General features: G+C 41.4%; 1 protein-coding gene across 5 annotated transcripts; it reads left to right on the top strand.

Moving 5' to 3' along the window:
• The first annotated feature begins 59 nt into the window (after window positions 1-59).
• FNDC7 (fibronectin type III domain containing 7) lies at window positions 60-15755 on the top strand. Of its 5 annotated transcripts, none has more exons than XM_086753013.1 (13): window positions 60-799; window positions 1259-1277; window positions 2115-2372; window positions 3637-3891; window positions 4604-4864; window positions 5368-5625; window positions 6741-6995; window positions 8570-8824; window positions 9381-9635; window positions 10198-10458; window positions 11270-11299; window positions 11833-11899; window positions 12401-15755. In XM_086753013.1, the coding sequence occupies exons 1-12, from the start codon at window positions 737-739 to the stop codon at window positions 11871-11873; spliced, it is 2211 nt and encodes a 736-aa protein (XP_086609139.1). In that variant the 5' UTR covers window positions 60-736; the 3' UTR covers window positions 11874-11899; window positions 12401-15755. The 5 variants fall into 5 exon arrangements, with proteins under 5 accessions (XP_086609139.1, XP_086609138.1, XP_086609140.1 ...); XM_086753012.1 differs by having other exon boundaries at window positions 12345-15755; XM_086753014.1 differs by adding an exon at window positions 7586-7843 and having other exon boundaries at window positions 11833-15755.
• The last annotated feature ends 627 nt before the right edge of the window (window positions 15756-16382 follow it).

Raw genomic sequence — 16382 nt, 5'->3', positions numbered from 1 at the left:
CGGGCTCCTTGTGCGGTGTGGGGAGCAGCCGGCCGGGCCCCCGCGAAACCTGCCGCGGTCCCGGCCCCCCCGGGGGTGAAACCCCCCTCGCCGCCTGGCTCCCCCGTGGAAACCGTCCCAGCTTCCCTCCTCCGTTCGCGTAAACCGCGAGGAAAACCGTCGGTTCACAGAAGGATGCCGTTTCTCGACGCCTAAAATCTGTCAGAATTTACAGTTGGAAGACATCAAGGCGTGTTGTCCAAGGGGAACCAGCAGCGAAAAAGAAGAACTGCGGTGAAAATCTCCCTTTGCACAATGTGGAGCAGGAGGAATTCCCAGCCGGAATGCGGGCTCCCGTGCAAAGGGGAGTAGGACAAGGGCTTCATTCCTGGCGGGAAAAAAAGACCCTTGTAAGCGGATAAAAATGGGAAGAGATAATGGGCTGAACAGCACATTTCAAATTTACATTGGGCTTAATTATTTTCTGGATCTTGTATGTGCAACACAGAAACTGCATCCTGTAACAGAAGGGGAAGAAACCCACCGCCCGCCGGCCTAGAAGTTCAATGCTATCTTGGGCTCATTTCTCCCCGGTTTGGGTAACTCCTGGCAGGGAGGAGGGCCTGACCCAACGCGACCTCCTCTCCTCGCAGGGCATAAACCTGCGGCGACAGCACCGCTGCCAAATATTCCTGGTCGCGGCCGCGATCGGCCTGAGCTCGTCCCCGTGTGAAGGCCAGAACAAAGTTCTGACAAGATGCGCAGGGCAAAAAGTAAATCATTTGTGTTTGCTGGACTGCTTTTCAACTGCCTGGAGATGGTGAGTGCGACTCCTTCGCTTTAGAACCGTTTTCGAGAATGATATATTGTACTCGTTGTAAAAGTAAACTAAAAATTAGGGTAGAGACTATCTGACACCCACTTCTGCATTCATCTGTTGTTACTATTACACTCCTGCAGTGTCTACAAGTGATTGAAAAGTAAAATAACATATTGGGGCCCAAGGTCTGTCAAAGTCTGTCAGCGGCTGAAAACTGGATCAATAGGGAGATCCAGAGAGGAATATGAAGAAGCAATAAGATCTGCATGCCCCTGTGAAGTCCCAGTGGCTGCATAAACTTTCTGTGCTCAATGAATCTGAGCAAATACATCGTATCAGTAACATGTTAAAAATGTAATATTTTAAGTTTTTGTGGTTACTAACATTATTATTTTTTAAATTTTCCAAATATTTCTCTTTGTATTTCTAATTTTTTTTTCTTTACATCTTCCTTTTCAGATCTTTTCAGCTAACTCAGGTAAATCTTCAAAACGGTATTTTGGTTTTGTCTGCTTATTTTTGAACGGGTCTGAAGAGAACGCACTCGTGTGATTTCTAATAAAACATTCTGTAACATCTAGGAGCTTTAAAAAATTATTTCCAAGTTTGATTCAGCTTTTAAAAAGTCTGTGTTGATCTCTTTATAAATTTTAAACCCTGTTTTTAGGAGTTCAGATTCTGTCGGACACTCGCACAAAGATGCTGACAGACCGCTTATGCCTTGACACTAGCGTGAACCAGGGGGAACGCTCAGCTGGACAAATTGTGCTATTCATTACCTACGTGACTGTGCTACAAACAGGATTCAAACTGTCCCATACTTGCAGCCAGCTGTTTGTTGTATCTTTTAATAACCCCCCCTCTCAAAAAAAAACCACCCCTCAAAAAAAACCCACAAAAAACCCCAAAACACACCAGAAGAAGCACGATCTCCTAAGCGCAAATATTTCCAATGTTTTATGACATTTTATACTTTCTTCAATCTCATATTTTGTGCCTACAGCCCTATTGCCTATTCGCATGTGGATTATACCCAGTATTTAAAAAAATAATTAGACTACAGCATATGGAGGTTTTAAGAAAAACAGCCGTCATCACAACATGGTATTATGAGAGCAAGCAGCAGTTATTACAGTAATTAATGGATTAGGAAAGTGAACAAGGGAAATAGCACTCCAAATTCAGTGGAATGCCTATCTTCTGAAAATTAAGTCACGTAGATGCTTGATAAGGCACTGAACAATCTTCTTGTCGAGACTTGACTAAATTAAGGAATAACTGAGCTGCTTTTTTGGTAATGATTTTTATTTTTTAGGTTTCTCTATGTCTGTATACGATGTGACATCAAGAAGCATTTCTCTGAAATGGCCCAAGTTTTCAGGAGCCTCTTCTTACAGAGTCACAGCTGCAGCCGTGAATACTGTAGGCCATTCACTACTGGCTCATTTTAGTGATGTTACACTGAAAGGAACTCTAACTTCATTAATTCCCGGTACTATTTATGCCATACGAGCAGAAGCCACTGACAAGAATGGAATGACTCTTGCAGAAGCACAGATTATGCAGTCAACAGGTTAGTAAGAGAAACTTTGTAAAGTGTAATTTCCGTTTGACCTCTGTAGGACGGGGATTTTATCCTTGTTTCATTGTACTGGTAGGGAATAGCTGCCTTTCCCATTGAAGCCTTTTGCTGGTTCTACAGAGTTCCATATTAGCATGATTAGCTCCTTTTCTCTGCTTGCTTAAAAATATGTGTGTTTCCCTGACCTGTCATACAATAAAAATTTAAAATTTAAAAAAGTAGCAGTGAGTGTTTATCCCGATGAGTATCAAAACCCCTCTATTGCTATTTAGCTGTGTGAGAACAGATATTAATGATTAATATTCTGTAATTTATTTCTGATATTAATTATGTGATATACATTCTGTACTTGACTGTTGGGCAAGCGATTTCCTTAGACTTGCATAAGAATTTCCTGCACAAGAGTTTAAATGACGTGTTACTGAAGACAATTTTTTAAAAGGGAAAAAAAAGATCCTAGTGCAATAGCTTGCTCAAAGATGGCAACGGACACCTGCAAATGTTCCATAGGCGTGGTCATATAAAATACACGTTGCCATTTTTACACATGGGGCAAAAGAGGACGTTTGACTGGAGCTGAATAAGAAAATGTGTGGGACTAAGAGAGCAGACGTCATGATCGGGAGTTGTAGAACCATATTGCTCTGACTGAAATACCAAATCAGCTGCCTTACTATAAATAAGTTTGCCTCACGGTGCATACTGTCATCCCAGATAATTTTTTATTCCTTTTCTTAATTTTAGGTGGGGTACACCTTCATTTTATCTTTTTTTTTTTCCTTTTTCTTTGGATAAGATGACTTCCCGTGGCCCCTTCCAAACGAAATGACTGTATGTTGCTTTGATATCGAAGCAGCTATGATTCAGGATCCTGTTTCGGACTGCTTTGTGTAAACATCCACTTCTTCATTGTACATCTTGCTTTCTATAAACATCCAGTATAGTGAATTGGCTACAGAGTAAGACGAAAGAGAGATCTCTCAGCGCAACCTAGGTTAAATAACGGTCATTTTCAATAGTGATTTCAAGGGTACTGGAATATTTTTATGGAAAGATGAAAGTTGGTCTAGAATATCTCAAGACTCTGTGTATTTTGTTAATGTTCATTTAAACTCCATTTAGCTTAAATTTTAAACATTCCTAGGAAGCGTAGGCCGTTTGTCCTGACCAGTCTTTGCTAAATGTTCGGAGCACCTAGTGTTTCACAGGGCTGAGTTCCCCAGCCTCAGTATGTCAATCGTTGTTTCCATTTTAGCTCCAGACATACCTGTGATCGACCAAGCTTATTCAAAACTTAGCAACAGTATCACAGTGGAATGGAGAGCGGTACCCGGGGCTACGGGTTATCTGCTGACTGCACGAGATGGAGATTCCTTCATTGAAACTGCAGTTACAAATTCTCCAGGCACAGTGACGGGACTGAAACCTGCCACCTCGTACAGAATCACTATCAGAGCTATAAATTCAGGAGGAAAAAGCCAGCCTTCACCTTTCAGAAAAGCAAAAACAGGTGGACTTTCAAATTCTTTTTCAAATTCTGTAATGTTATTATGATATAAAGCATTCATGCAAGAATCTTCTTTTTTTTTTTTTTTAATTTGAACAGAAACAAACAGTATAGGCCAGGAGCGTACTAGTATGCTGAATTATTGTAATCTTGTATTTTAAATTGTGTTGATCACATTCTCCTTTCAGTTTTTAAGGACTAGAAAGCCATCTGACTTAATGACCAGGACAAGAGTCTGAATTAATGGTTTACTGTACGACAGTACCGTCAGTTAAATATTTAATAAGAAGTTTTACTGGAATATGAATGAAAGTGTGTTTTATTTTAACAAAATTGGATTTTATTTTAAGAAAAGGCATAACTTAAGGGAGTGGAAGAAATGAAAAAACAAGTAAAAATAATAAGGCAATGTAAAACTTAGAGGGCAGGAGATGCAGTATCTTCTTGGTGATTTTCATTCTTCTACACACTCAACTTTTCCTACTTTGTGTATGAGTTACATTCATTTACAAAACCTGTAATATCATAATGGATCCACCAAATTAGATTCAAATATTCATTCTGTCAGTCTTGCATTCATTTTTTTCTGGTTTTGTCACTGAATTTCTCTCTCAGAGTTTGGTGATTGTTGTTTCTGTGAAGTCATTTCAAATTTGCCCCTTTCAAGCAGTATTACCGAAAAACTAAAGGTTTACTTGGTGTTCTTTCTCAACAGTCCTGGCTGCTCCCGTTCTGTCTGTTCACTCTCCGAGCTGTGACTCCATTGCAGTGAGCTGGAAAGCTGTGTATATGGCAGCTGGATTCTCCGTCTCCCTCATGAGATCAGATGGTTTGGGCAGAATGCTGAAGGAGAATACCACCAATACATCATTGATATTTACAAATCTAGATCCAGGAACTCTCTATACTATCAAGGCCTATGCCTGGAGTGTCAATGGGATCCCTGGAGATGATTTCACGTATAACCAAAGAACAAGTAAGAAATTTTATTTTCTGAAACCACGTAAGCATTAAAAAAGATACACCAAGAAGTAATTATGTCTATGTGTAACTGTGTTGTGTTTTTCAAAGACACATTGGGTAGATTTTCAGATCATATAATTTTTTTCCCCATCTCAAAATTCATGAACGGTCAGATGACGGGGCTATGGTGAGTGAATACTAGAGGCAAAGACGTCACTAACTACCACTGAAGTTGTACCTAGGACAGGCCTGGGTAAGGATTACACAAGCCTAGAGTGATCTGAGGGTTTGTCTAACTGTGAGAAGCAAATATTCAAATAAGGCAAAGAGTTTCAACAGAAAGCTTTGTGACGATGTTCAACTAGAACTAGTTCTTTAAAAAACTGTCACTTCGATATGAATGAGGGTAAGGTCTGCACCACAAAAAATGTATTTAGTTTGCAAGTGATGAAAAAGATCATGTCTGTAGGCCATGTGCTAAGTTGTATTTATGTGTCCCAAACTGATATACCCTAGGTCCTAAGGCACCGGTGGATGTTCAAGTAGCTTTTAACAGCGGTGCTTTAAGAGCTATTGTTTCTTGGATGCCAACAGAAGGAGCTCTAACTTACAGTGTGACAGCCTCCAGTGGACTCTGGAAACAGAAGTGTAACACATCTTCTGCCTCCTGCATGGTGCCATCGCTCCAGTGCGGCTCTGAGTATTCTGTTTCTGTCACGGCATACAACGATGCCGGGCCCAGTAAACCTACTGATGCAGTGAGCTTAAAAACTGGTACGTGTCGTTGATCCTTATATAGCTCATGGCATTTTAACATGCATTTTTATCATTTCAAATGGAAGTTAGTACAAATAACCTCAGTCAGCTAAAGCAGCACCACTAGACTAAATAAAGGTGGAGTCACAGACCATCTGGAGCTAGCAGCCCTGTCAGGACAAAAGGTTGCTCGTTTCAGCTACTTGGCACCACCGCCATGTCAGAGGTTGTGGCTTCCTGACCTTTAGATGAACTGCCCGTGTCAGCAAAACCTAAACCATTTTGGTTATTGTGTGCTACCTTACAGACACACCACCATTTACTGAATTATTTGATGTGATAATTATTTGATGTGATAATTATAAATTATTTGATGTGATAATTTGATGATTATTTGATCATTGTGACTTCTCGTTGATATGAGTTACTGCTTCTCCATGTTAGCAACTCAGAGGTGGATCGAATAGGATGAGAGAACCTTGAGCAAGGGACAACTTTTAAGCTGTGGGCTGTAATCTTCTCAGCCAACATTGCTACAGCAATGTATATTCATTGTAATAGCAGCAAGCTGAACTTTTTGAACTAGAACGAAAGTAAATGCTATTTCAGCAAAAGCTATGGAGTTTGCGGTTTAATGTGACATTCTGGGATACCACCAGGAAAGAAACCTGAGCAAAGGACAGCTCTGTTCAGACACAGCCAGTGGGCTTCATGCCAATATATAAAGGGCTTTCAGGTAAGGGCTTTTGGATGCCAGCTGCTATTCAAGCTAGCATTCCAGTTGTCATCCAAAACTGCTATTTGTGAGCACAGACTGTGCCAGTGCCTTTTGAAATACTGCCTGGTGCCACTGGTTTTGTTCACAGGGGCTCCTTAAGCAGATCTCTTTTCTGTAAGACATTAAGGTAGCATCTATTTTGTTCTGTAAAAATCATACTCACTTTTTGTCTAAATGCAAGTAGCATCCTCTGTAAAGGCAGGTAGGTTGCTGTTTCCTTGAACAACACTGAACAACTGTTCAAGCTGAGTAAAACAATTCTGTATGTTCCCGATTTTTCTTTATTCCCCACAAGTATAACTTCAGTAAAAATATTCTGATTACAATTCTTTTTTTATTTTTTTTTATTTTTCAGTTCCTTGTGCACCGGTAAATATATCAATTGAAGAGGATGAACCTGGCCACCTGTTGGTATCATGGTCTAGCGTCAATTTTGGTCATTATTATGTGGTTTTTGTGAAGAGTGACGATGGCTTGGAAGTGCACTGCAACACATCACGTACTCAATGCAATTTCCAGTCAGACTGCGGCTTCACTTATTTTGTTAGTGTCTTTGCATATAACAAGGCAGGGCAGAGCCCTTTAGGTGATGTATTCAATTACACTACAGGTAAGTAGCAACGTATTCTTGCAAATTCATTTTGGATTCTTTAACTGTGTTTATGGTAGAGCTGACTGGGGAGAAAATGACTTAAACTTCTGGTTTTATGCCATTTTTGGGCAAAACACACAAAGGTTGGCAGAGAAGAAGGACCGCTTCACATTGCAGTTGAATTTAACTTGTGTAGTTGAATGCAACAACTTGCTTACAAACTTGAAAACAGTTTAACGATTCACAGTCGTCAGGCAAGGACACATGAATCTACCACTTCTCTGGGCAACCTGTTCCGGTGAAGCACTGGCCCAGGTTGCCCAGAGAGGTGGTGGATGCCCCATCCCTGGAAACGTTCCAGGCCAGGTTGGCCGGGGCTGTGAGCAACCTGATCTGGTTGGAGATGTCCCTGCTCCTGGCAGGGGGGTTGGACTGGGTGGGCCAGTTCCCTTCCCACCCAAACCCTTCTGTGATTCTATGGATAACACACAGTCCTGGCATAACGTTTGAGTTCTAGTCCTGGTTGGTTTTTCTTCTGTTACCGTAGGAGGGGTGTGCTAAGCCTCCTCAGTTTCGTGCCAATTTTTCGTGCCCTTGTCTGTCCCCAGCGCCTTGTTGCCCCAGCGACTTCAGGGCCACCTTCGTGTCGGGCGACACCCTGCGGGTCACCTGGGCTGCTGTCCGCGGTGCTGAAATGTACCAAACCAGAGCTGACGGCTGGCGCGGCGCGCTGCTCTGCAACGACACGGCCACGGCCTGCACCTTGTCTGCCCTGCACTGCGACACCCGCTACAATATCTCCGTTTCTTCGTTCAGTGAGGCCAGGGGCAGCAACACCTCCTGTGCGTCTAAGTACGTGGCGACAGGTATTGCGGTCATTCTTATTTTCCTTTAGCAGAAGAAATAATTAGTTAGATACTGCAGTGAGTCACGATGAAAAGCATTACTGGAGTGCTAAGTTACTCTAACTGATAAAGAGTTAAATAAAATAATACTGGGAGTCTTTAAAAACACTGTAAGCAGGGACCTAAAAACAGATTTGAATTGAAAGGTTCTGATACCTGCAAGTTTCTGAAAATCAGATTTAGAATCACTGAGTGGTTTGGGTGGGAAGGGCCCTTTCCAGGCCACCCAGCCCAACCCCCCTGCCAGGAGCAGGGACATCTCCAACCAGATCAGGTTGCTCTGAGCCCCGGCCAGCCTGGCCTGGAATGTTTCCAGGGATGGGGCATCCACCACCTCTCTGGGCAACCTGGGACCCTGCTCCGCCACCCTCAGTGTAAAACATTTCTTCCTAATTCTAATCTAAATCTACCTCCCTGTATTTTGAAACCATTACACCTCATCCTATCACAACAGCCCCTGATGAAGAGTTTCTCCCCAGTTTCCAATTCATCTCTGGTTTTGTATGCAAAATTCCTGTGTTGTCAGTTCCGTCACAAGTTCTAAATTCTCACCAGGAGTAAACATTTAAGGATCACATACTTTTCCAGAGTAGTTTGTCAGTTCTAACTGGAATTTAATTTTCATGTGTCACTTATATAGTATGCATAAACATTCTGTTTAAACACTGTTAATATGAAATATTTCAGCTCCCTGCAGTCCTGAAATTAAAAATATCTCAAAGGAGGCTCTTTCCGTAATCAGTGTGCACTGGCAATCTAACAATGAAGAAGCTACATACATTGTCACTGCCAGAGGAGAAGCTGGACTTTGGCATTGCGCAAGCTCTGGAAATTCCTGTACCCTAATTAATCTTCCCTGCGGATCTGCTTTCTCGGTTAGTGCCATAGCAAGATCAGCAGCAGGACAGAGCTTACCGAGCTACAGTGTCCCTTTAGAGACAGGTACGTGGGAATTGTATATAGTGCAAAATATTTAGCAGCGTAATATTAAAATAGTCCTATGTCTCTTTATATGTTTTGGGCTTTTAAAAAAATTAATGCAGTGTGTGCATATTATACTCTCTGTTGCTGGATGCTGGCTGTCCTCTGCTTAAACATGGATCTATCTTTGTGTGTGTGAGAAGGAAGGATCACTTGGCACTTGCCTCATACTGAGAAGCCTTAGTGCAACCAATTATCATCTGGCACAGCTAACTAAAATATAATAACGTAATCCACTAATGCAATGCATAACTTCCTCGTCAGCATTTTGGCTTTTAATATTCCTGTGAGAGGCAATGAGGTGATGGCCATGGCAACAAATAAACAGTGTGAAGAACAGAAACATTCTATTTATTACAAGCTTGCCACAATAGTCAAGTATTTTTCAGCATGCTAATGTTTGCCTGAAAAGTACGCACGTCTTCATTCCATTGCTCTTGACTGCAACTCCCCAAAATACCTTCCCTTTTCCAAGCACAAACCAGAATTGACTTCTCTATTTTTTGTTCTTTTTAAGCTCCTTGTTGCCCTAAAGACCTGATACTAACTCAAGTGACGCAGTCGGTGACAAATATCAGCTGGTCTGTTGGGATGGGTGCGCAGACATACGTAACCACGCTGGAGTCTCCAAAAGGACAGGCCAGGTGTCGCACCCTTCGGAACTACTGTCTCCTGGGGTGCATCACGTGCGGCACCAACTATACAGTATCTCTGACAGCAATCAGTGAAACCGGCTTGACATCCAGTTGCACGTATCAAGGATATTCTTCCAGTATGTAAATTGTAAATGCAACTGGGAAGAAAAAGACTCAATATACAACTTACTGAGTAGAGCGTTCCTCTCATGCAAAGAGTGCAGCTGAAAGTCAGTACATAGTTAGTACGCTTGCAGTTCCCTCTTTTAAATAAAAGCACTTTGGATCATTTTCACGTACCGTTTAAGCCCAGTTCTTGTAACTGCCATCATGTGGCCATATAATGAAGTCTTGATAACATTACTCCAGAACCAATTATTTATTTTTCATTATGCTATGGCATAATTATGTTTTAGAGACCACAAGAGGATTCTGGGCACTCTGGGGCAGCCCCGGTGCCTCCATAGTCAGGGGAGAGCAACGGTATTCCAGCTCTGTAATAAGTCTGATTGATAGAACATTGTCTTCCCTAGTTCGGTTCAAGAATTATTTTGGCTTTTGGTGAAATAATAATTGCTCATTGAAATGCTGGTGTCTAGTGTGATTGTAATTCTGCCATCTGGTTTAACATAACTCTAGGAATTTATCGTGTGTTGTGGGTTCACAACATTTGCTTATTAACGTTTCTTGTTTTATGAGGTGCTTGCTGCCCTTCCGGAGTGAAGCTATACAGGCTCGGCAATAACGCCATCAGGGTGTACTGGCGAGCGTCCGAGGAAAGGCTGAACTACAACACTGATTTACACGGCTCAAAAGGCAACTTCACCTGTACCCCTAGCGCAGGTCTCAGTCACTGCGACATCACTGAGATACCTTGTGGGGATGTCTACACAGTGGTCGTAGCTCCAGTTACGGATAAGGGGCTGAAGCTTACGTTTTGTCCTAAAAAAATCTATTCAGGTAAAACTTAAATTTCTTTGTGCATGCAGGCTGGATGGTTAAAATGTAATCCAAAGGTAGGCGAGTAAAGGTGGCAGGGAGTAGAACGTTTCTGTTCTAGCGTTGACTCCAGAGTAAACTTTATGGGTGCTACCTTGCAATATCTGTGACAGGGACTTCACAGGAGTGTTTTGGGACTGGGCACGCTTATCAACACAGATGCCTCTTAACTGCATCACCCATAACCTGGTGATATAAGGAAAAAATATTTGCACTGAGAGTGGTGGAGCAGTGTCCCAGGTTGACCAGAGAGGCGGTGGATGCCCCATCCCTGGAAACATTCCAGGCCAGGCTGGATGGAGCTGTGAGCAACCTGATCTGGCTGGAGATGTCCCTGCTCCTGGCAGGGGGGTTGGACTGGGTGGGCTTTAAGGGTCCCTGCCCACCCAAACCACTCTGATTCTATCAATACAGAGAAGTTAGTTTTCAGTTGGGAGGTTAGTAGTGGTTAGAACACAAAGCAAATAAATGAGGATTTAATTTTTTATTGTTTTCTAATTTGTTTTATAGAATTATTGGTTTTGAATAAAGAAACAAATCAAGAATGTCTATGAACCACTCCTAAGTGCATTTTTAAGTAAAAATTGTTTAAAGTGGTAGTAATTTCCTGGGGACTCCTTTCCCAGGGCATAAATGAAAGGTATTATAAAGCTACTGCTATCTGGTGGGATTGTGCGGGTGTATACCATGGACTACATTCTACAAACTAGTAACGTTTTCCAGCTTAAAACCCAACACCTGACCTTTATCCTGCTGTTCCATGTCATTTCAGTAACCTGCTCCGGAAGCTCTGTTGGAATGGGTAAGAGCACGCAGTGCATTCATTCCAAATCCATGGTGTTTGTAAAACATGTTAAAATCACATAACTCCAAATAAGAAGCAAATACTACGCGTATTTGATAGTCTAGGCTTGTGTTAGTGTTATGCAGGTTTGTCTCACCTCTCCATCTTAAAATTTAAAAGAAAGAAGTCTTCCCTGTGTTGTGGCCTGTATACCATCATGCATTCTGCACTGTGACAACCTTTACTCTTTATCTGATAGCATGTATTAAAAGGCAGGTTTATAAAAATAGCCTCGCCATATCCCATTTCAAATTAAACTAGGCCACGCTTCTGACACACACACTTTTTTATTTTAAAAAAAGTTTTTTAGAAGTGTGGCTTACGTCAAATTATTCCATCTTATTTATTCTGGGGTTTCAACAGGATGGTCTTGTGCTTTATTTGCTTGTGTAAACCGCTAGAAACAACTTCAAAAGCAGCCACTGAAACATTTCTCAAGATAGTTGCTTTTCCGTAACGGAAATTGTCTTAATTTCTGAATTCTGTTACAGTGATTTACAGAGGAAAAAGTAATGCAGAACAACACATCTAGATGAAAGCTCTGGCTCAGATAAGGAGGTAAGTTATGAGAGTTGTAATTCAGATTAGGATGTATTAATCAAGCTTTTCCTGCTGCTTAAATCTTTGGGATTGGAGGGATGAGCTTCACCAGTCCTGTATATCTTAAATAGGTTTGTTAAAATCCATCATATTTACCTCAGAACCCCACATTATCTATTCCTGCTATCAATACCGATTTGTCCTCCTCCATTTACAATAAACCCCTTTCACCTCACTAAGCCTGTCCTAATACTATCCTGCAGTTCCCCAGAAAAGCCCTCAAAATCCAAACAGATCAAGCACTCATTTCTTTGTTAGCTAAAATTTCTCATTCTCCAAGAAAAGCACCGGTGTTCTGGACTGTTTACTGCCCTTGTCTCAAAAGGAGGGCAAGAAGTCAATTGCTGACTTTTTTTTTTTCTTCCTCATGGTTGATCATCTCTTTGCTCCTGTTCTCCTACAGCTATCCCAGATGTTCAGGTTGTTGCTAACGCCATTCTCCCTAACTGCTCTTTTCAGTCTTTCTTTCCCTGAAGCTGGGAAGATGACATCTGTGCTTACTTGGCAGCAGTCACAGCTGCTCTACTACTGGAAGGAGGGAAGCTGAACAGCCATATCTGAGATGTAATCCAGGACATCAGATCTGAGGCCCAACTCGTGAAATAATTGATGAAAAAAAATGAACTCTCTGTAACCTTGAACTGTCACTTTCCCCGTAAGGCAGTTTTAAAAGCTCTTCCAAGACAGTTATTAATCAGTAGGTATGTTCTAGACCTAATGTATCAACAAAATAGTAAAGGCTGAAATAAAGATTAAAAGAGTGAAATTTAACTCTTAAAAAAAAAAGCAGCAGTTTAGCTGCACTCAATTAAAAGTAGCTTTAGGCTTAATCAAGTGTTATAAGGCTATTTTATTTTAATTTAAATTTAAAAACAAAAGTTTCTTCCTTTACAGTTTTGAGAGGTGACTCATGCACATAGACATAATGTCCTCTTTCCATCAACTGACTTGTTTGACAGTTATTGCTAGGGTTTTAATTTCCCCATTTTTCAGAAAAGGCAGAACCTTTTCTCATACTCCAGAGTGGTCACTTTTTCTGCCAACACAGAAAGCAAAGTTCAAGGGTTCTACATACACATAAAAAGTGAACCAATTAAAGGTATCTTGCAAAAACAGTCTTCAGAAGCCTGTGTGTAAAGGTTACCAAAGGGTTTTAACACTGTTTTCAGCTTGTAGACACCATGCATTCTGAAAGTTTCATGGTTGAAAATGAGAAGTGAAATTGTAAAAGAACGTATTATTTTTACATTAAAAAAAAAAGGAAAGGAAAAGCTGAAGAGGGGTTAAGATTCCAAGAAAAACTACATTGATTCAAGGTTAAAAAAAAAAAAAAAAAGTAGTTAGAAGATGTAGACAATTTACCAAGGCAGGGAGGAAAAAGCAACACAACCAAACTGAGACAGATCCACGCCTGCTGCTGTGCCTGTGTGTGCGCTGCAGGCGTCGTTACTCGGGCGTTAGACATTGTCTAGCAATAATTAACACTGCTGATATGTGAAAAGTCACTGGCACTCACTGCGAAGATTAAAAAGACTTAGTCAGGATTAGGTTCACGTTCTCTCCAGCTGGAGGCAAATGCTGTTTTAGGGGTCACACTGACTTGTTTTAAGACGACAGGAAAGGACAATTAGACGTGGTGTTCTCACAGATGTGCTTTCTATGCTATTTGCTGGTACAAAGTGCTGGTCTTCATGAAACAAAAAATGCAACCAACCAAAAAAATGCTAATAAACCCCAAAATAACAACAAAAAACCCAAGCAACCCAACTCCAAACATCTTAATAGAAGAAAAACTTGAGAATGGAGAAAATTGCTGCTGAAGACGCAGAGGCTGATGGCGTATCGGTATGTTAAGTAAAAGGAACGCTTTCAAACAGTGTCTGTGACATCACTTGCACTGCCACATCAGGTGGTTCAAAACACCGATATTGTTTCGTGATAGCTGCCTTCATGAATGCTTAATTAAAAATTTCCATTAAATGAATAATTTTAAAGATGCGTTAGTTGCAATTATACAAAGACTTGCAAAAAATTTGTAGATATTGTTCCAAGTACAAATTATTTGTGATTGTATTTGACACAGAAGGAATAGCCCAACACTTAGAAAGGCTTTTTTCAGTCCAGTAAAGAAACTGGCCCAGCTCTCTCCTGCAGCTGGTTTCATATTTGACCCCAAATTGCTGAGATTTAAGAAGTGTTCTCCAACATCCCCATTGGGGGAGAGGAAAAAAAAAAAATAAAAAAGATAAACACAACAGCAATATTGCAAAACCTCAAGAGTGGCATTTAAATGCTGGTTTACCCTGCTTAAGAGCTGGTGGGCGTCCCCTAGATGTAGTTACGCGCACTTCACAGCCGTACAGGAAGGGCTCAAGCATCTACCACAGCCAGCAGAGTCCTCTCATTCCTTCCGGCTCCCTGTAAGAGATCCTGGCTTTTTACATACGGTCTCTGAGCCAGAACAGTCATTTTCAGCTCTAAATACGACTTCATATTTCTCCATCAACATCCGATGGAAGCACACAGAACTGAGTATGCACGGTGTACCATGGAACCTGATAAAACTGCCCTCCATTCAGGTTATCTTTTTCAAAAGAAAAACAGTAAAAACAGAGCCGAGGTGTATTTCTCAAATTAGTAGTATTATTCCAGAGAAGTACTTACCACTGGAGCCACAGGGAATTTCAAAGAGACTGGGCTTCAAGAGGAACAACTATTCAGCTATGGAACGATGGACACGTGGCTTGGACTCCAAGTTCACAGTCCTTGGTTTGTTCCTGAGCGCTTTTTTTCCCCGAGAACTGCAGAGTAACTGCTCAGGCTCTGTCAGACAGAAGCCCTGCAACCCGAGAAGCCTCGCAGTACCTCCCAAAATGACCCCGAGCCAAACGCCCGCTGCAGCTGTACTGCTGGCAACTGCATCAGAGCAGGCTGCACCGGAGTCTCCACTGATTTTAGGGTTTCTCATCAGAGCCGCTTTGTAGAAGTTCTGTGGATCTGCTCCTTCTGGTTTCTAGGAAGGTCGCATGAAATAAAATGGCATCAGAAAGACAGAAAGGAATTACGAGTCCCTGGATCCAAACCAAGAGGTGCAAGGTGCTAAATTCCAGTAGCTTAAGACGGGCGTCTCGGTTTAAATTGTTTTCATGGGTCTTGGTCAGTCACGAGTACTGTGCTGTTACAATGCTAGCTCAAGTAGGTAATATGGACCAAATTAAATCCGAAAGTCAGAGGGGACCACTTATTGAAAAATAAAAGCAAAGCCCTCAAGTTACTGCACTTTTACGAGATACTGGCACAAGCTGTATCAAAATGTTCACTATGTTCATTGTAACAAGGCAGCGCTATCCACTTTCAGGTCAAAGATTGTTTCTCAAATATCTGCGTTTTGCCTGCCAATAAACCATTCTTTCACTGTATTTCCCAGCACTGCACAGGAGTGGCCCTGAAGGAACAACTGGAAACCAGTAATCCATTTTCCCTGACAAAACACTGGCCTCGCAGCCTCTCTGCCCAAGCTTGTTTCAGAAACGGGTAGGCTGAAGGTTCAAAACGAATGAGGCCAGGAGCAGCCTTCTAGTGGCAAATAAGGGAAACTGCAGTTGTCCTCATGGTTTCCACAGAATCCACACAATCCCGTCAGGCTGCAAAGACAGTTCTAATCACCTACTAAGACCAGTACAGTTTTTCTCCTCCCATATTAAATGAGAGCTCAGCATTGCAGTTTTTACACTGCACTGGAGTGAACTTGTTGAAGCTTAAGCTCTGTTTCAAGCTCAGATTTAAAATCAGATAACAAAAATATAAGCAGGTAACACCTCAGTATTACAAGATTTTGAAGACTAAGGATCACGGTGACAAAGGAAAGACTAACAATTTTGTTATTTTTGCTTCTTTGAAGACTATGGAGCGAAGTGTATTGTTAGAAATTCAAGCACTGTTTGTTTTCTCCTGGAGGTTTTAAGAAAATCCCAATAGTTCAATACCACGCCTAGATCACCTGCATCACACCGAAACAAAGGCAGCACAAGCATCCATTCATTTCTACCTTCAGGTAACTTCATGATCATGAATGAGTCACACTTACTCTTCTTCCTGTTTTTGGGCTGCTGCATTTCTTTGTTAGCTACATCCTCCTCATACGGCACTTATTACATAAAATCCCCCATTCACACAAAGCGTCACGTAGCCTGAAAACAAGACGTGGAGGAACCCAAACATTCTTTGACTGGCAAGGAACATGCAGGGAAAGGCTGACACCCAATACAAAGGAATTAATTGCGAGTTTATTCCAGGTGGTTCTCCTCACTTAGTATACAAGTCATCAGAATAATCTATCAAATAGACTTGGACTTTAATAATATGGTTTTTCTCTATAATGCATTTTGGTTTTTGCTTCTAACAACCTGTTTTAAAAAAAAAAAATCTGCCAGATGAAATG

Source organism: Chlamydotis macqueenii, chromosome 8, assembly GCF_036417535.1.
Source record: "Chlamydotis macqueenii isolate bChlMac1 chromosome 8, bChlMac1.mat, whole genome shotgun sequence".
Taxonomy (NCBI): Eukaryota; Metazoa; Chordata; class Aves; order Otidiformes; family Otididae; genus Chlamydotis; species Chlamydotis macqueenii.
This window is presented reverse-complemented; position numbering and strand designations above follow the sequence as displayed.